The sequence below is a fragment of the Cynocephalus volans genome, chromosome 8, assembly GCF_027409185.1.
Source record: "Cynocephalus volans isolate mCynVol1 chromosome 8, mCynVol1.pri, whole genome shotgun sequence".
NCBI lineage: Eukaryota > Metazoa > Chordata > Mammalia > Dermoptera > Cynocephalidae > Cynocephalus > Cynocephalus volans.
The window spans coordinates 8,740,530-8,760,783 of NC_084467.1; the positions used below are offsets into that span (position 1 = coordinate 8,740,530).

A 20,254-nucleotide genomic window follows, 5' to 3' on the forward strand; every position below is an offset into this window, starting at 1 on the left:
ACCGTGTGATCATCTCTATACATGCTGAAAAAGCATCTGACAAAATTCAACATTTGTTCATGTTAAAGACTCTCTACAAGCTAGGTATAGATGGAAAGTATCTCAACACAATTAAAGCCATATATGATAAGCCCACTGCCAATATCATACTGAATGGGGAAAAGGTGAAAGCTTTTCCATTAAGAAGAGGAACTAGACAAGGATGCCCACTCTCACCACTCCTATTCAACATTGTGTTGGAAGTATTAGCCAGAGCAATCAGAGAAGAGAAGGAAATAAAAGGCATCCAGACTGGAAAAGATGAAGTCAAAGTGTCCCTGTCTGTGGATGATATGTTCCTATATATTGAATGGCCTAAAGCCTCTACAAAAGAACTCTTGAGTTGATAAATGATTTCAGCAAAGTTGCAGGATACAAAATCAACACACAAAGGTGGGCTTTGGTCAAGATGGCAGAATAGACGGTTCCCAGCATCACTCTCTCCCACAAATTACCAATTTATAACTATAAAAATGTAACAACCAAGCTGGGGCCACTGGAGCTCAGGGGAAGAGGAGGAGAGACCTATGGAGTTCACCAAGGTGGGAGAAACCATGATGAGAGAAAGAAAAAACTGCTCAGAGCATTTCGGGCAGCAGCCACTTTAAGGGCTGCTCCCACAACCAGGCACACCACCAGCGCCAAGGAACATGCAAAAACATCACCTCCATGTGGGTAGCCCACCACAGTAACCACGGCTGCCGCGAAAGTGGCAAGATGTCACAATGAACATGCAGATGGTCCACCAGCCACTGGAGTGCACTGACACAAGGTGAGTCACCAGCAGAAACTAAAGAAAAGAAGAGGATATCTCTCTCCACAAAGCCCATTCCAGAGTGACAGAAGAAGTGGCTGCTCTATGATAACACTGGGGGACCTGAACACACCTCTCAGCATTGGACAGATCATCTAGGCAACAAATCAACAGAGTAACCATTACTCTTTCAGAGGAAGAGAAGAAATCTAGGGTTGTCAGTGGTGGGAGGGGGTGGGACAGCAGGACAGGGAGAGATTGGACAAGGGGCATAAAGAATAAGTACAATTTGTAACAATATACATACTAGTAATATTGATTTGATCCACAAATGTCAACACTGAATCCCCAAAATATGTATAATCAACACAAAATGATCAGTAGCATTTCTAAGCTCCAACAGTGAACATGCAGAAAAAGAAATCAAGAAAGCTGGCCCATTTACAATAGCCACCAAAAAAATAAAATACTTAGGAATAAAGTTAACCAAGGATGTGAAAAATCCCTAGGAACAGAACTACAGACCACTGTTGAGAGAAATTAAATAGGACACAAGAAGATGGAAAGATATCCCATGCTCTTGGATCAGAAGAATTAACATTGTGAAAATGTCCATATCACCCAAAGCGATCTACAGATTCAATGCAATCTCCATCAAAATTCTAATGACAATTTTCTCAGAAATGGAAAAAACTATCCAGACATTTATGTGGAATAACAAACCACCACACATAGCCAAAGCAATCCTGAGCAAAAAAAAAAATAAAGCTGGAGGCATAACACTACCTGACTTTAAACTATACTAGAAAGCTATAATAACCAAAACAGCATGGTACTTGCATAAAAACAGAAACAGAGATCAATGGAATAGAATAGAAAACCCAGAAATCAACCCATTCACCTACAGCCATCTGATCTTTGATAAAGGCACCAAGTCTACACACTGGGGAGGAGAATCCCTCTTCAGCAAATGGTGCTGGGAAAACTGGATATTCATATGTAGGAGAATGAAACTAGACCCATACCTCTCACCATATACCAAAATCAAGTGAAAATGGATTAAAGAATTAAATATACATCCTGAAACAATAAAACTCCTTAAAGAAAATATAGGGGAAACACTCCAGGAAGTAGGAGTGGGTACAACTTCATGAATATGACCCCAAAAGCACAGGCAACCAAAGGAAAAATAAACAAATGGGATTATATCAAACTAAAAAGCTTCTGCGCAGCAAAAGAAACAATTAACAGAGTTAAAAGACAACGAACAGTGAGAGAAAATATTTGCAAAATATACATCTGAAAAGGACTAATATCCAGTACATACAAGGAACTCAAACAGCTTTACAGCAAAAAAAGAAATAACCCAATTAAAAAATGGGCAAAGGAACTGAATAGGGTTTTCTCAAAGGATGATATACGAATGGCCAACAGACGCAGGAAAAAATGCTCAACATCACTCAGCATTTGGGAAATGCAAATCAAAACCACTCTGAGACTCTATCTTACTCCAGTTAGGATGGCTAATATCCAAAAGTTTGAGAATGATAAATGCTGACGAGGTTGCAGAGAAAAAGGAACTCTCATACACTGTTGGTGGGGCTGCAAAATGGTATGGCCTTTATGGAAAATGGTATGGAGGTTCCTCAAACAATTACAGAGAGATCTACCATATGACCCAGCTATCCCACTGCTGGAATATACTGAGAGGAATGGAAATCATCATGCCAAAGGGATACCTGTACTGCCATGTTTATTGCAGTATTATTTACAATAGCCAGGAGTTGGAACCAGTCCAAATGTCCATCATCAGATGAATGGATAAGGAAACTGTGGTACATTTACACAATGAAATACTACTCTGCTATAAAAAAGAATTAAATACTACCACTTGCAACAACATGGATGGACTTAGAGAAAATTATATTAAGTGAAACAAGTCAGGCACAGAAAGAGAAATACCACGTGTTGTTACTTATTTGTGGGAGCTATAAAATAAATGAATAGATAAATATACAAAGAAAGGGTGGGGGGAAAGAAGATACAACAATTCCTTGAATCTGTTAAGACAAGTGAACAGACATGATGTAGTGGGGCAGAGAGGAGAGAGAGAGAAGGGGAAGGAAGAATGGGTAAAGGGACATGAAAATCAACTTCAATGTACATTGAGAAGTTAAAAAAAAATCATGAAAAAAATAATCTAGCTATATCTTATTTACAAGAGACCCATCTAAAACAAAACGTCACAAGACAGTTGAAAGGATAGGAAAAGACACACATCTCCAATAAAAGCTGGTATAGCTCTATTAATATTAGGCAAAATAAATTTTAAGGTATTATTAAAGATAAAAAAGGTCATTGCATAACGACAAAAGAGTCAATTTACCAGGAAGATATGATTTAAAATTTGCATGCATCTAATAATATAACCTCAAAAATACATAAAACAGGTTGACTACACTATGAGAAATTAATAAATCCACCACTGTATTGGCAGACTTTTATTTCACTTCTCTCAGTAATCAACAGATCGAGGAAAGAAAAAATTAACAAGAACAAAAAAGAATAAGCTCAATCAAAGGACACATGCAGAGCCCTGTGCATAATATTAGCAGATACATACCGTTCACAAACGTACAGGCAACATTTGTGAAAATCAATCAAGCACTAGACCATTAAGGGAATTTCAGCAGAAATCAAAGAATCATAAACACAATACAATCAAGCAGAAATCAGTATGAAAAAGAAATTAAAATCCTGCAAGTTTGCAAATAAAATACCCACTTCTAAATAACTCAAGGCTGAAAGAAGAAAACATAACAAACATTAGAAAATATGTATTTCTGAATAATAATGATACATAATTATTTAGCAATAAAAGAGAAATGAACTATTGAAACATGTCACAACATGGATGAACCTCAAAAGTATTATGTAAGTGAAAGAAGCCAGACACAAAAGACCACATATTCTATGATCTCAATTATATGAAATATCTAGAAAAGGCAAATCTATAAAGACAGAAAGTAGACAGTAGTTGCCTATGGATGGGGTAGGAATGGAAAATGACTGCAAATGGGCAGGTTTCTTGCACGGGTGATAAAAATCTTCTACAATTAGATTGTTAGTGATGATTACACAACTCTGTAAATATATTAAAAATCAATAAATTTTACACTTAAGAAGAGTGAACTTTTTTTCTCGGTGGCTGGCCAGTACAGGAATTGAACCCTGGACCTTGGTGTTATCAGCACCATACTCTAACCAACTGAGCTAACTACCAGCAGCATGTAAATTTTACCTCAATAGAATTTAAAAAATTTTTGGAATGCAGCTACTAAACTTGGAGTAAAATTTACAGCCTTGGTGGGGCTCACAACACCAAGTCAAGGGTTAGTATCCCCATACCGGTCAATTAAAAAGAAAAAAAAAAAAAAATTTACAGCCTTAACAGATTACATTAGAAAAGATGATTGACAATTAGTAACCTAATATTCCAACATAAATTTTTATTTATTTATTTTTGTGGCCTGCTGGTACAGGAAGAATTTTTTAAAAAGCAGAAAAAAAAAAAAAAAAAAAAAAAAAAAAAGAAGAACATAATAAAAGCAGGTTAATAAAATAGAAAATAAAGATGCAAGAGAGGTCAAAGGCAAAAGTTGATTTTTTTTTTTTTTTTTTTTTGGCAGCTGGACAGCACAGGGATCTGAACCAAAAGTTGATTGAAAAAGAAAAATACTATGACAGATTTCTAGGAAGAAATTAAAATGTAAGAGAACAGTGTGAGCAACTTCAAATTTCGTGCACAGATTTTATCACTTAGATAAAATGAATAGTTTCCTGGAAAAATGTAACCAAAATTGTGTCAATAAGAAACAGAAAAGCTAAATAGATCTTGGAGCCTGTAGTTAAAATTAAATATTAGATATAAAATCAAAATTAAAAATACATCATAACCAAGATGGTTTTAAAATGAGAATGCATGGATGTTTCAACATGAGGACATATATCAATGTAATTCAATGTATTAACACATTTGAAGAGAAAAACCACATGATTATCACAAAAGATGAAGAAAAGGCATTTGATAAATTCAACACTGATAATATTCTTTAGCAAACTAAGACTCTAGGAAACATTTATAACCTTTAAAAAGCTATCTACCAAAAACTTACAGCAAACTTTCTACTTAGTGGTGAAATCTTAATAGCAGTCCCATTAAAATCAGGAACAAGGTTAAAGATTTTCACTATCACTGCTTCTAATCAATACTGTAGTAGAGGTCCTAGGAACACAGGAAGGAAAAATAATAAATGGTTTATAGATTAAAACAAAAAACCAAAACTACCTTTGTTTCTTTTTCTTTTTTCAGACTGTATGATTACCTAGAGTAAAAACCTGGGAGAATTTACAGGTAAATTATTAAAATTAATAAGAATTTAATGAGGTTGATAGTTATAAGTACAATATGTAAAAATAAATTGCACTTCTATACTCCAGACATAAAGTTAGAAAATATAATTTCTAAAATGATACTACCTCCTCTAAATGCACACCAAGTTGATAATATGACTGCAGAGGGAAAAATATTTAATTCAAGTATCTTTTAAACATAGTACTCTGACTTTACACCCTTACTAGAACATATTCTAAGAACAGTCAGAACTATAAAGCCATCATGAACTTTACTTAGTAGGTTTGTTGTTAATAATGGTATGGGTATTTACTCATGGAACCACTTTGTTTTGTGGTTTAAGAGAAAGAAAAAAGAGGAGGTTGGGGGGAGGACAGAATTCCTTTTTACAAAAAAAACAGTCAGCTAATAAAAGTAAAAGGAATGACAAAACTAGAAAGTCATCCTTTTTCAACCACTAGTGTGATTATTAGTTATTTCCTCTTTTACTGCTGAATAATAATATAATATTTTCATTACTGTTCAGAAATATTTTCTAATGTTTGTTATGATTTCTTCTTTCACCCTTGAGTTACTTATAAGTAGGTACTTTATTTGCAAACTTACAGCATTTTAATTTCTCAAAGCATCACCTGAGATTACTATTAGTGACAAAGGAAAAAAGTAACTTTACGCTTGGTCATATATTGGAAAGAAACAACCAGTGTGTGATTTTCCTAGATAGCACTGCTTTTGCATAATAAAGACTCTCTTTCTGCCAAAAAGAAAAAAAAGGTAACTTTAGGGAGATCTGATAGACAGCAACTTAACCATATGCTTAAACTTAAGATCAACAATGAGAAAAACTGACATTATGAGATCCAGTAAGAAGATTGCAACTTCACCTCCATTGTATTTTCACTAAAGATGTATGACTTAAATCCAGTCATGAAGAGGCAACCAGAAATCCAGACTGTGGGACATTCTACACTGGACTGAACTCTAGATTGCTGTCCCTTCCCCTTGGCCATTCACCTTTTAGCCATCTTCAAGGGATAAGCCAGAAAATTGATCAAGCTGATTGTAGACTTAGGTGTTAGAAGTTAAGGGTGAGGAAAAACATTAGGTTCAGTAGCAAGCAGAGTGCATTCTTAGGAAGCTGAGGCACAAATGGAACTTCTATGCACGTGTGGTATGGAGCAGAGGAGTGAGAAGTTGGGGTTTTAGGTACTTACTTCCCGGATGGCCCCATCACAGACCCGGATGACATTAAGGAAGGTGGGCATGACCTGGGGCAGGAACTGCACACACTTGAGCCCCAGGGACTTGAAGATGAAGGTGATGGCCTGGACAACCATGGTGTGATGGTGAGAGAGGGACTGGTCTCGGAAGATCCGCATCAGGGCCACCATGGACACAGCTGGGTAGAACTCGTCCAGAGGCAGGTTTCCCATGTTGACCAGCATTTCACTGGTGCTGTAGTCAGCTAGGACAAAACGACAAAGAGAGTCACGAACTATCCGTGACACGACCCTGACTTTAGGCAGAGCATGGTTAACAACGAACAAAAAACCTCCTGACAGACATTAGCATTAATATCTTTCTCCCTGGTATGTTCTAACACCACTAGGAATATGGGTCTTTTGGGAACCGATGAATAGGCTCTCACCATCAAGAACTAAACAGTTTTTGGCTTTTCTGTTACCCTAACCACAAAAGCCTAAAACAGTACATGATGGTTTTTCTGTAAATAGCTATGTTTAACTTAGCTTCTTACCATTACAGTTCACAACTCTGTAGCTGAAACCATCAATAAAAATAATTACTCCCCCAAATGAAAGTAAAAGGAATTAAATTAGCCAAACATCTGTTCTGCAGCTGTTTGGTCCCTCTAGGGAATTCAGACAAGTTAGTAGGCAAATACTACCTGACATGAACAACGAGGATCTCAAGGACTCTGACTGGGGGCTGTTAACAGTGCAGTGAGGAGAGTAAGAACTAGAACAGGTCAAGAGACTGGCTGACTGGCAACACTGAATATGGAAGAACACCTGGAGGGACATGGCTCAGGCCCTGCTCTTGACAGCCATGGGTCTGATGGGATAACATCACAGGCATTCTTCTCTAATATACAGAAGGGAGAAAAAAATATGATCCCATCTATGGAGTTTAGAAACAAATTAATTTATTTGGAGGAAATAACTTTACTGGACTAGTTGGGAGAGGTACTGTTGAACTTTCACTTTCAGAAACAGGCCTGCCCTGATGGACAACAGGCTGTCTAGTAAAACTCTCCTGTATCCCCACACCCTACCCCACTCTCTCAGGCTGCATGTCAAAAGGCAGTGGGGCTCTAGGGCCAGATCCCTTGATGGAAAAAAGAGCCCTGAAATTTCTGATTGCTACTAGTTCTTCCATGCCTGAGTCTTGCCTCAGACTTCATATCAATTAAAACAAGGAGAATAAATACTCTCTTCCTCTTTAGGTGTTACAAGAATAAAAAATATCAAATAGACACTAACAAAGAATGAGAAATGAACAGAGGTGATGGGGAGATAATCTGTATCTCTCTCACTGGCACCAAAAAGAGTACAGACTTGGCCTGTTAACCCTTGAAAAGAATCTAGACAAACGTGAGGACTCTGGCCACACTGGGAAGCAGCATCCCTGCTGGGATTCAAGAGGATATTACTGACTTTTTATTTAAAAGTTGCTAAATGAGTCAATATCCTATAATTTCATAGTTATCTGGCCCAAGACTCTTTCTAAATCCAGCCAGCAAGGGCTTTGTGAGTCAAGATTTTGGCAAGTCTCTCATGGTTCCCCCCAACTTACAGGAGTCCTGACTTGACTTGGATTCTGACAGGCTAACAGCAGAAGCGTCCCGGGACTGGTCAATCATGCCAATGTTCACTTTGTGCTTGTAGGGATCCAAAGCCCCTAACAGCCCTAATACACGGATAGCCTGGGTGCGGAAGGGGAAGGGGAAAAGAAAACATTTATCACATGTGATTACAACAGGCTTCACAGATATTCTTCTCATGTTCCATAAGCCCCAATTCATACCCAAATGACCAGCTGCATGAACAAAATGGAGAGGGAGAGAGAAGTCTGAACAATACTGTCAGAGAATGTTCACATCACAATCTCTCTCTCCGTTCTCCCAGCAAAGCCTTTACAGACCAAGTCTGCTATGTTCCCTACCTCTCTTCGTGTACCCTGGTTTTGCTCAGTCTTCAGAAAATTCAGCAGAACCTCAAGCAAAGTAGGGTACTTCCTGTAGGGCTCTACCACATAGCCGGTGCTGGCCACCAACTGTCCCAGGGTCCACAGAGCCACCTGGACAAGCAAAAGATCACATGGTTTGTTGAGTCAGCGTGGGAGAAAAGAAAGCATAGTTGTACTCTCTTAATAAAATGATTGTAATGAAGTATAAGAGGCTATTATAAGAAGTTTCCAGTAAAGATACTAATCATGGACAGAAATTCGGAGAGTTAGGGCATAAAAACAAGTCTGATCAAGTACAAATCTACAACAATCACTGGATCAAAAGATAAAAAATACTCTCATCTTTCTCAAAGGAAATATCCCTTCCATTCTCAAATGATTAAAAGAAATAAGGTCATAGGGTCTCTCCTGCTCAATCAGGAATTAATGGTACTCACCTGCCTCTTGGCCAACAGAGAGGAATCCTGGAGCATGTCCATGATGATGATAAAAAGTTCATCAACCCATTTCCTCATTTCTAGGCCACTAACCTGTAGAATGAAAAAGGTGGTAGATGGGATTAGAAATTATGGCACTAAGAAGTATTTTGACTTCCTTAGAGGTTAATTTCTTTCCACCTTGTGGAAATAACAGTTGTCTCTGTACCTGAGCCAATTCTCCTATTGTAGCCAAGACATTATTGATCACGCCTGGGTTTGGGTCAGGATCTGGATCTTTCAGTTTCAAAATTAAAGCCTAACGAGGTATAAGGAAATGAATGCAGATTAGAATCTACTAGACACCCTTCTTTTACATAAGTAAAATTCACCCAAGAGATCATCTCAGTTATAAATAAATTACTTCTAGTCTTTAGGAAACCAGGATTTCACTGGAATATGGATTCTCAAACTTTTCTTCATACTGAGTAGAAGTCTGACATATGAGAGATGGAAGGAACCATGATTTAAAAACATTTCCCATGTTTCTAATCTATATCTCTGTGATCATTTGCCCAGATTCATGTTACGAAAGACTTCACATGACACTAATATATTCAGATTTGAAGGCAGATTTTAAAGCTCATTTTTTCTTCATTTTGGGGGAGCTATTTTACGTCACTATTCACCTACTTCTTCCCGAGCACACTCAATGTGTCTGAAGAATCCTTTCTTATCTCTCATAAGGACAGCATTTCTTGCAACTGATAAGATTCTTGGTATTCTTCAACCAAAAGTGTTTGATGTGGCCCTGTCCCCAAGACTGGGACCAAAGAATTTCTCTACTTTCTTCAGTGTACCAGCAAGCACTGAAACACTCCCATCTCCCCAAACAAGCTGACATAAAACAACCTGGAGAGAAGGTGCCAGCCTCTCTGTCTGTTGTATGTTACCTTCAGAATAGGTTCCATGTAGGGGCGGATGAGTCGGGGGGCATTGGAGACCAGGTGCCCCAGCATGCGGGCACTCTGCTCTTTGATTCTTCCAATGCCGCTGTGCTCCAGCTCTGTCAAAATCTATAAGGAAGAAAGGCTCACTATGACAGAGGACATTCTAGAGAGGGACTGTGTGTTAAAAGGGAAAATGCGGCAATTAACTAAGGAAAGGAACCACACATCCACAGCAGATCAAGTAACTTCTAGTTACTCAACAAGGGACATCTCTGCAGCTCACAGAATAGCCTTGGATACAGCTGCAACTGAAAGAAAAACTATTTGAAAGCATCCTCTTCTACTATCACAGCACCCTAAGGTCCCACAGTCCTCCCTAACATGGAGTTTTTAACAGTGTAACACAGTCACAGAAGACTGAGAAAACCAACAAGGAGAGCTGTGAGTAGGGTTTTGCAGAAATGAAGAATGGAGGGCCCCCTGGGAGAAAAATCCTTGTCTAGACAGCAAATCACTAAGAGGGCCTATAAATAATAACAAAGTAATCAAAGAACAGTTAGAAGAGCTATGACATTGAGAGAAATGCTGATACTCCGTAGGTCTTTTGGGCACTTCTAGATAAACCCAAATAGTTGAGGATAACATCAATAGGATCCCCTTGGGCCTTTCTGAACAGAGATAACTGTTAGCTCTAAATGACATCCTTAAAACACCAGCAAATCAGCACCTTATGCTCATGGTGAAACAGACATGGACAACTTAATATAGACAGACTTCTAGATAGTTGCCAGAAGGAAATCTCTGAGCAGTGAGGAAAGTGAGCATCACAAAGCCCAGGTTAATTCAGCCACCCAGAGTAGTCCATATGTAACATTATATTCTGTCTTAGGTTACACTGATTTAATAACACTGATTCTCTGGATCCCCTTGGCAGCCTGTTTTCCTCTAGTCACAGCAAGACAACAGCCATAGGAGATAGAGAAGGATACTGAGAATGGATCCATAGGAGCAAGAGGCGATGGCTGGTTGTGAGAAAATGTGCCCCAGTAAGCAGAGCACAACCATCTAGGGCAGCACAGGGCCAAACCAAATAACTGCAAGTCCCCTTCCAGAGCCAGAGAGCCTTGATGCACCCTAGTAAGAACAACCAGTGCCAACCCTAATGACCAAGACCTCATGAAAATGCCAAACTTTTACTAAGGTTTGAAACTGAATAATTCAATTTGGGAAACCCCATATCAAAGTTTAAAAACAAAACAATTACTTAAAATCTTGGAGTTTCAAGAACTAAATTCAGGACATAATAAATTCATTCAGCAGAGCGTCATATTGTTTGATATCAGAAAAATGAGATGGCCTGAGAGCTATTGATGTCAGCTTCAAGAGGAAGGAGCCATGTCTGGCTTGTTCATAAATATATTTCCAGCACCCAGCAGTATCTGAAATGTAGTAGGTGCTCAAAATATCTGCTAACTGAATGAACACACTGATATTCTCATTAGGAGATATTTCTATACCAAACTCATTTAGCACAATTTGAGCTGACAGGCTCAACAATGATTTCTTTTCCTTCCCAAAGCCTTAGGTATTTTAAAAAGACTTAAAATGATAGGCACTCCTAATGTGAGCTGGCAGTTAAAGAAATAAATTGTTAGGCTAAAAACAGAACTGCCAACAAAAGTTAAATTTTCTAATTTGTAGACTGATGATATAATTTACAGCCACTTTAATTATGAGAAATTGTGAATAAATGACATTTCTCTAGGATGAATTATATATATTAATGACTTTCTATGTTTAAGTTCTTTATGTGTTATGAAAAGTGTTTATTTCAAAAGAAACAATGGGGGAGGTCAGGAAGCAGAGGGTGAGGTAGGGACAGGGTAGAGGTGAGGGGACAGGAAAAGACTCGGTGAGCCATTTCGAGACCCAGAAGAGGTAGGTGGAAATAACTTGAGGCAAGGATTGGACCATGCATTACTCATGAGGAGGCCAGAGAACTTACGTGGATAGGTGAAGACAAAAACTGAGGAGCTAGGTTTCATCAGGAATTGAAAATCCTTTCAGATCTAGTAGCAATGCCAACCTGAATCCACCTTAGCTATAGTCCAAGCAGCTTAACTTGGCATCTCACATTAAGAATAAAAGTCAGGGACCACAGACCTGGGACAATGACTAAGAAAAAATGTTAGAACCATCCTCCCGCTTGTTATTTTTGTTAAGAACAGTGGCCTCTGTGCTTGATCTGGCATCATCAAGAAAAGCAGGAGTAGATGGATCGGTAGGTGCTGGGAAGACTGACACCATCTGTACTAAAGAGGATCAAGAAATGGAATCACTGGTGACTTGCCAGGTGGAAGAGCTGCATGAGGCTAGCCTGGGACTAAGAAGCACCCTGCAGTCATACTGACAAAAGACTTATGAGTGATGAGCCCCAGAATCGCAATTACAAACCCAAGAAAACATAGACGTTGGATCCAAAAAGACCTTGGCTTTTACCAGGTATCTCTATCTTTCTTCCCCTTCTTTGCCCTTGACTCTCCTACCCCAAACAGCTCTCACAGGGAGAGTCCTTTCCCCACTGCCTGTACGTATGATTGTCATCCCATTACCTGGATGAGCATCTTGCGTAGGAAAGGCATGACAAAGGCTGGGTTCATGCTACTGAGTCGGCCAACAGTGCAGATGGCTAGTTCCCGGATCTCAAACACCTGGTCATTCAGGGCCACAAACAGGGCCTGCAAATTCTCTGCCTGGGCCAGGTGTGCATCAAAGCGCTCATCCAGAGATGCCAAGACACAGTAGCGGATGTCGGGGTCTGCAAGAGCAATTGAGTGTGTGAACATCTCTTCATGATCCCATCCCTCCAGTCCTTTCCCAGTTTCCGTTTCCACTGCCATCAGCCTAGTGGGAGGATTCTAGATACCTTTCTTTCATCTAACTTTCTGTCATTCTTTTCTCTACTCAGGAGTAATGGTCAAAGAATTAAAGACAGATTATTTTACACCACCAGGCTGGAGTAGCTAAGCCTAATACCTTGGCCAAGAAACAGCTGAACATCAGCTTGAGGGTGAAGATCTCTAGAAAGGCCATGTAATGAAATCGGCTACTTCCATCTGCCCCAAGCTCCTAAACCACCCTACACTGCTTCTGTCTTGTAAGCTTTACCAGGATCTGTTATGCCAACCACGAGCAGTTTGCTGAGCACATCTGCCACCACTTGCACTGCAGTCTGGCTAACCACGTGAGCATGGCCACTGATGAGGTGGATGGAGGGTGTGAGCAGGCGGGAGCAGGTGCGGGCAGCTTCCATGCGGATCTCCTTGTGCTCACTGTTCAGGAAATGATCCGCACAGTGGCGGACAAACTGGGTCAGAGAGTGGCCTGGATGCAAAGGCAGAGAGAAATTAGAACAAATGCTGCCGTGGACAGATAGGTTTGCAACTTGCTAGCTGCATTTTCCATTTTGTTACTATTAATTCCATTTTCAACAAGATATTGATCAACAAGGTATTGACCCAGAACTCTTTTCTTAAGGGGTAACAAATGGGCTTCTAATCAGCACAAAGGCAGAAGACAATGGTGAAGGAGCAGGGAGACAGAAAAAAGGTACCCTCCCACCGTACCCTTTCTATATTCTCTTCAAAGAATAAATTATTTTGTTTTATTTTGATCCAACCCCTTACATTCCCAAAGGGCAAAACAATTCTGGATCAAATTTACCTTGACTATTTTCATTCCCAGATCTAAATACAAAAAACAGAGTCTGATGTAGGCTGGGTGTAAGCATAGTTACTTTCTATTCATTAGAAATACATTATCATGGGTGTTAATCAATGTAATTGGAAGAACTGCAATAAGGAAACCACAGACAACTGTAAGTCTCCAGACAGCATGTTTAGCCTTTCTGTACTTGTTTCCTTATACTCTTGACTAATACTAACTACACAATCTTAAATTTCACAAGTATCCATTTTTTCTCCTGAAATGTATCTCCCTACGTTATTAATGTGGGTTTACCTGCAGCTTAGAATTACACACATACACAGTACAACACTCTTGGAACTCATACCACCATAGGAATGGAAATACCCAAAGCCCCTGTTTATACATTTCAAAACATTAAATTCCATCTCAGCTACAGGGAAGTGTATGTGGGGGTATGTGTGTGAAGAAGTGAGGGGGATCCATCTCTGAATTCTCTGTCTCTGAAGCATTATTTCCTTAGATCTATGCATACTTTCCTCAAAACCATCTATTCCCAAATGCAGTATGTGACAAGGAAACAAACATTAGAGCATAGCCTTATAACACCAAGGTTACAGGTTCAGATCCCCATACAGGCCAGCCACCAAAAAACAAACAAACAAAAAAACAGAACAGAAACAAACAGTAGGAATCTAGGAAGAATCAGCTAAATTAGACTAGATTCAGCTAACCTCCAGGACCCTGGCAAGATCCTAGAATTCTAGGCACCTTCATTCTTTCCTCAAGGTTGCCAACATCACTCACTATCTTGGCAAGACCCACTGCAATTCCTTACCTTCAAATTCAAAACTACCAAGGGTTCGGAGGGCAAGAGTGATGCTGCCCACATCGCTGGCCTCAGGGAGGGTCGTGAGGCCAGGGGAGGCCAGCTGATGGGCCAGGCCCTTAGGCATGCCTGGGTGCCGGAGGGGTTTGTGCATAAGGACCAGGGACAGCATCTTCAGTAGCCCATCCTGGATATCCTTCTTTAGCTGTGGAATCTGACGGCTCAGGTCATAGAGCACAGCAGTGAGGGCGGGGCTGAAGGAAAGGAAACCAGTTACATATGGGGCTGGGCACATGATATTCAGTCTGTTCTGGGGAAGAAACAGTCCTTGCTGTCCAGCAAGGGGACCAGGCCCTATCATTGCTTGGTCTTTAAAGTAGAAAGGATACTATAAAATAGAGTAAATGTGCTTAACTCTCTTGGCTTGGTCTCAGATTTCAGAATAATCTATGAGTTTCTGTTTTTTGCCACAGGAGAACTTCCTTAATATAATTCAGCCACTACAGAAAACTAAGTCTCAATAAACAATCTGGGAAGCAGATCGAGTGTATCATCCCTATTTTACAGATGAAGAGAACTGAACTTAAAGGAGCTTAAGCAATTTGACCATTAATAGTACAAACAATTGCTGCAAACATTTACTGAGGACTTCCTATATACCAGGCACTATGCTAAGAGTGGCTTTTTCATGAAATCTTCACAGTAACCCTAGACAAGAGGAATTGCTATTGTACCCATTTTTCAGATGAGACAACCAAGGCTCAGAGAAGTTAAGTAATTTAGTCAAGACTACTTAGCTAGCTAGCGATGAAACCAGGATTCAAAAGAAGCCTATGTGTTTAATCTGAGCTGTCTTGCCCATCCAATTTAATGTGCAACAACCATGCCTTGCTCTTTTAACACAGTCCCAACACTGTGGACGATGCCTCCCACTAACTGAAGCAGGGAAAGCTCAGGTTTCCAACACCTACCTCAGTCCCACTGCCAGCATGGGCTCTAGTAGCTCCTTGATATCCTGCTGGATGCCTGGCCCCATTGCTCGAGCCAACATGCTGATGCAAGTGAACACTGTGGCATCCACCTGCATTGCCTTCTGCCTCCTACAGAGAAACAAAGAGTAGTTAATGTAGATATAATAATATTCTGTGATGTCCCACCTCAAAATCACCTTGGGGCAAGAAGGGCAGGTTATTCAGGCAGGGTTACCACATGTGGGTGTGCAGGCTGTCTACTCACACTTAGGGGGCCCATTACATCGTAGTCCCTGTAGATTTGTATATTTAAAATGACAATCCAGCAGATGGCAGTAAAGGGTATTAAGGAAGGGGCCCCTTTTCTGAATTCACACAGAGGTACTATATGGGTTAGTGCAGTAATGACCAAAGTAACTATTTAGGCAGCAAACTGAACAATATGTTCATCAGGGACCAGAGGGCAGCACACAGCCATCATACGGAAAGAAAGTCTTCTCCCAATGATAAGATTGTGGGGCTTTAGAAAGGGTGAGGTTTATTAATTTACCAGAGCAATCCTTGCTAACAAAACAGAGAAATAAAAGACACAACTCTAAAACTAAAGCCAATTAAAACTGACCCCCTAGCTTTAGCAAAGACATCCTGGCCTCTCTGACAGGGAGCTGAAGGTTTTTCTTATATTTTATTCATTGGGAGTGTGAAGAGATGGAATAATAACTTACCCAACTTTAGCAATAAGAAAAGATGACTGTTAGGTCCCCCTAGTTCCAGTCAAGGAGTCCTCTCTTTAGGTCTTATATCAAAATAAGACCTTTGAAAGCCAGAGGAAAGAGCAAAACTAGAGGATTCCCAGTAAATAACAATACTGAAAATAGCACTGGTGTCTAACATGTTCTCAGGGCATTCGACCTCCCAAAATATTTACGTTCATTTCATATCATTTGGAAAAGGTTAGAATTCAACTGAGGAAGGGCTGTCCTTTATACAATCTGCTATACCCTGGAGTCTAACACTGCATAGAATGGGCTTAATCTATATGCAACTGGGATGGAGCATCCTTCCTCTCCAACCAAAAGGAGAGGAAGGTGAAATCATAACAGAGATGCTTACTTATGGGCGAAGTCCTTAGGGGGCAGAGCTGCTCGGATGATGTCTAGCACACGAGGCAAATAGACCTTAAACTCAGACCTCACAGCCACAGAAAGTAGGCCCAGGGCTTGGAAGGCGGCTGTACGTTCCTTCTCCTTCTTGACACAGCTTAGGACATGGTTCATGGTATCTTGGAGGTACTGGGTATCTGAACACAGAAAGGAAAAACTAGATGGCTCAAGGTTGGGGTTGGTTTATACATAAATGGTCAGAGTTCCTCTAAAGCACTTAAGAATAATAGAAGAAAGCCTGCTGGAAAGATGTTAAGAAGAATTTAGAGGATGTACGACTGACCAAAGTCTTCTGCTTGATAATCACTCCTCAGATACATATTTTGGAAATATTAGAAACATAAGAAAATTTTTCCTTTAATAAACAAAACAAAACAAAACAAAACAACCAACTTAAACGGTCTCCAAAACAATGATATCACAAAATTGTCTCCATTAGTATTATATTTTGAGGGAAAGATTATATGCTGTTGTTTAAGAAATATGTTACCCTGCATTGGCCACCTGCTTTAAAAAAAAATAAAATAAAAATCTTGAGAGATAAGAGATATATGTTAAATCCTGTTTAAAAACAAGGGAGGATTATCTAAACTATTTTATATTATAATGAAATTTGAAGTAATACTGAATACTATTTGAAATAAACAGGCCATTCCATTCAGTTTAGGCCTTGAAATTATTTTGTTATTACCTAGATATTTTTGTTATAGTTATGTTTAATATAATAAGATTTAGTCTGTAATTTGGAAAGCCACATGTATATTTTCATTAAGTTTACATAAGCCAATGTTCATGGGTAGGCGATTCTTGTGTAATTTAAGCTAAAGAGTTATTTTTCCTCTGAAGGCTAGAATTTCCTGACTCTTGCCTCTCTTCTATTTCTTCTCTTCCTTTAACGCTTGTCCCAAGTCCATGCACCAGTAGCACATATAAAATAGCAGAGAAGGGAAGGCAAGACCACACATTTATTAGAAAGTCAGGGGTCTTGAGGGCTACTGGAACCACATTTAGAGAATGAACTAAATGCCCAAGCAGCACATATACACCACCACAGTTACTCTATTGGGAAATGTCTTCTCCCACAGCTCTTGTGGTCAAATGACAATGAAGCATTCTGGGGCTTGAAAACAGGCAGACCAACCAATTTTAGTTAATACAACCCTAAAATTAGAGTGAATTAACAAGGAAAACTGGGCTTTCACATATAGGGAAAATTTCAGCAGGAAATGAGCTTAAATCAAGATTGTAATTTCTTTTTCCAAATTTAGTACCCTGAGAGATTAGGATTCTGACATTGTAGATTCCAACTTAGTCTTAGGGTGAGTATTTTTGATATTCCCCAAATTAAAACTGGGAAATCCAAGCAATAAATTCCAAACTGCAGGCTTTAAACAAGCAGCAGTTATGCAATGAGGTGAGTACTTATGGAGGCTGCCCAGGCTAAATTTCACTGACCTATTTCAGTATATTATTTAATAAAACAACAAAAACCCACATCAAAAGAATAATCCTAGGGGCCCCATGAGTCTTTGTATCCTGCTGCTAGGCAGCCTTTTGAACTTAAATGTAACTGTTTCTACAATGTTCCAGACTTTGATCAGATTTGGCCTAGTTATTAGTTTCTTTTGAACCACAGACTCACAACCCAAGATCATTTAAAGCTCTACTGAACAGGCGCATGTCTTATAATTAGAAAAGAGAAAAGCTGCTGGGTGCTAGGCAGGAAGAATGGAAAACAGAAAAAATATGGGTGATTTTCATTCTATCATTTCTCTCTGGTTCAGTGATTTTATGTGGCTAATTGTCTCGTCCTTATCCAACATGTTCTGCTTCTCACACACAGCATGTTTAATACCTCACCAGCTAGATTTCTTCCTTGGTTTCTTTCTTTTTTTTTTTTTTTTTTAAAAGATGACCGGTAAGGGGATCTTAACCCTTGACTTGGTGTTGTCAGCACCACGCTCAGCCAGTGAGCGAACCGGCCATCCGTATATGGGATCCGAACCCGGGGCCTTGGTGTTATCAGCACCGCACTCTCCCGAGTGAGCCACGGGCCGGCCCTTCCTTGGTTTCATCTGGGCTGGGTGGCATGAAATAGATCTGTGCTAGGGAATGGCTATGGCTGGCCTTCCACTTATGCTCCTGGCTCTCCATCGATCCTGAATGCTTACTGAGCACAGGCGACGTACACCAGAGTGAAGTATAAGGACATGTTTGAGGGCTGGCCAGTTAGCTCCCTTGATTAGTGTGCTGCTGACAACACCAAGGTCAAGGGTTCAGATCCCCTTACCAACCAGACACCAAAAACAAAACCAAAAAACCAAAGACATTTGAAACAGGGTCTCCACACTCAGCAAGTAGGGAGGTAAGACAAGGACATTAAATATGAACAGGCAACTGAAGCATTATAATTTTTACCTCTACTTTCTTTCCAAAATAAGTTTGAAGTAGCTCAAAGAGGCAATAATAATATAATAGTGGTTTCCATTTATTGAGGCTTACTCTGTGCCAGGTGCTAGAGTAGGTGTTTAGGCATTAATGCTGTTCATCTTGGGAGGCAAGGATTTTTATTCTAATTTTACAAATCAGAAATTGGAGGCCCAGGAAGGTCAAATAACCTGTCCAAAATCTCATAGTTAAGGACTGAGGCAGGATTCACCCCAGGTCTGATGCCAAAGCCTTTCCACAGTTGAGGGCTATAATGGAAGAGAAAAAGAACATTTCCAGCTGGAGCAATCCAAGAGGGCCTCATGGAGAGGCTGCATTTAAGCTGTGTCAGCTTCTGGAGCCAGGAATTCACACTACCCACTGAGGACAGGGCAGGAATATGGAACCCGCAGCCTATCACCTGTGGAACTGCCTTTGAAATTCAGTCCTTCCTTCCTGCAAGTAGTGAGGCAGGTTGATGACCACCTCAGGAGCAGAAGCAGTACAGTCCCCAAACCCCCCCTGCCCCACAGAGAGGCTGCTGCACAGTATCTGCACTGAAAATGCCCTTCCTTTGGTCTCTTCTAAAGACTTAAAAATTTGTGAACTTATTGGCATCCACACATGAGAACTGCCTCACTGCCTACACATTCTGATTGTTCCTGTGTCTGCTGCCTCAGACATTAGTAGAAAACCCGAAGTAGATACCACTGAAACTGGACATGAGGCAGAGAAATCAGAGACTAGCCTCTTAGCTGGCATTGGTTCAAATGAGAAGCAGACATAACTTTCTGGAATCACCTTTTCCCTGTTTAATTACCCTTAGATGGGTAATGATGTCTTCTATGGCCATCCTCACCTGTGAAGGCAGAAGGTCGGAATGCAGCCAAGCGGGGCAACAAATTAAGGATTGTCATTTGGATCAGTGAGTTCTTGCTATTCCTGCATTTCAGCACCCACTGGCACACCTGAGAGAGGAAGGATAACGGGTTAGCAGAGGAAACTGAGGCATGGAGCTTGGGAGAAGAGGGAGAGAACCTCCCGCCGTTTACCTGGTCAAATTTCTCCTCCATCAAGTCTCTGCAGCACCGACTCTCCACCAGGGTGGACTTAGCTGGGCTGGGGGAAGCCCCAAATCCCATGAGGCCTTGGTGAGAACTGTACCCCAGCAGCCCCACCAAGGCGTTTGACTGCTGGGGTTGCACAGCCTGGAAGCTGGTGAAGGGTGTAATGTGACGAGGTTTTGTTCCAAAGCCCATGAGATCTTTGCAGTATTTGTCATGCACCAGCTGCTGCTGTGTGATTTCTTCCATTTCTTCTCTCAGACGCTATAACATGAGCAAAAAGAATTCAACTTTACTTATGAGTGGCATTCAACC

At 40.2% G+C, this 20,254-nt stretch overlaps 1 protein-coding gene across 1 annotated transcript in view; it reads right to left on the minus strand.

Moving 5' to 3' along the window:
- Positions 1-20,254, minus strand: part of MTOR (mechanistic target of rapamycin kinase) — a 130,129-nt gene that overhangs the window by 100,880 nt on the left and 8,995 nt on the right. The window contains exons 7-19 of the mRNA XM_063107113.1: positions 19,928-20,203; positions 19,735-19,843; positions 16,399-16,585; positions 15,286-15,414; positions 14,324-14,568; positions 12,949-13,164; positions 12,393-12,598; positions 9,784-9,906; positions 9,060-9,149; positions 8,852-8,944; positions 8,391-8,525; positions 8,022-8,151; positions 6,422-6,672 (exon numbers count right to left, since the gene is read on the minus strand). Of these exons, the coding sequence (XP_062963183.1) occupies positions 6,422-6,672; positions 8,022-8,151; positions 8,391-8,525; positions 8,852-8,944; positions 9,060-9,149; positions 9,784-9,906; positions 12,393-12,598; positions 12,949-13,164; positions 14,324-14,568; positions 15,286-15,414; positions 16,399-16,585; positions 19,735-19,843; positions 19,928-20,203 (2,190 nt within the window). The remainder of the gene's footprint in view (positions 1-6,421; positions 6,673-8,021; positions 8,152-8,390; positions 8,526-8,851; positions 8,945-9,059; positions 9,150-9,783; positions 9,907-12,392; positions 12,599-12,948; positions 13,165-14,323; positions 14,569-15,285; positions 15,415-16,398; positions 16,586-19,734; positions 19,844-19,927; positions 20,204-20,254) is intronic.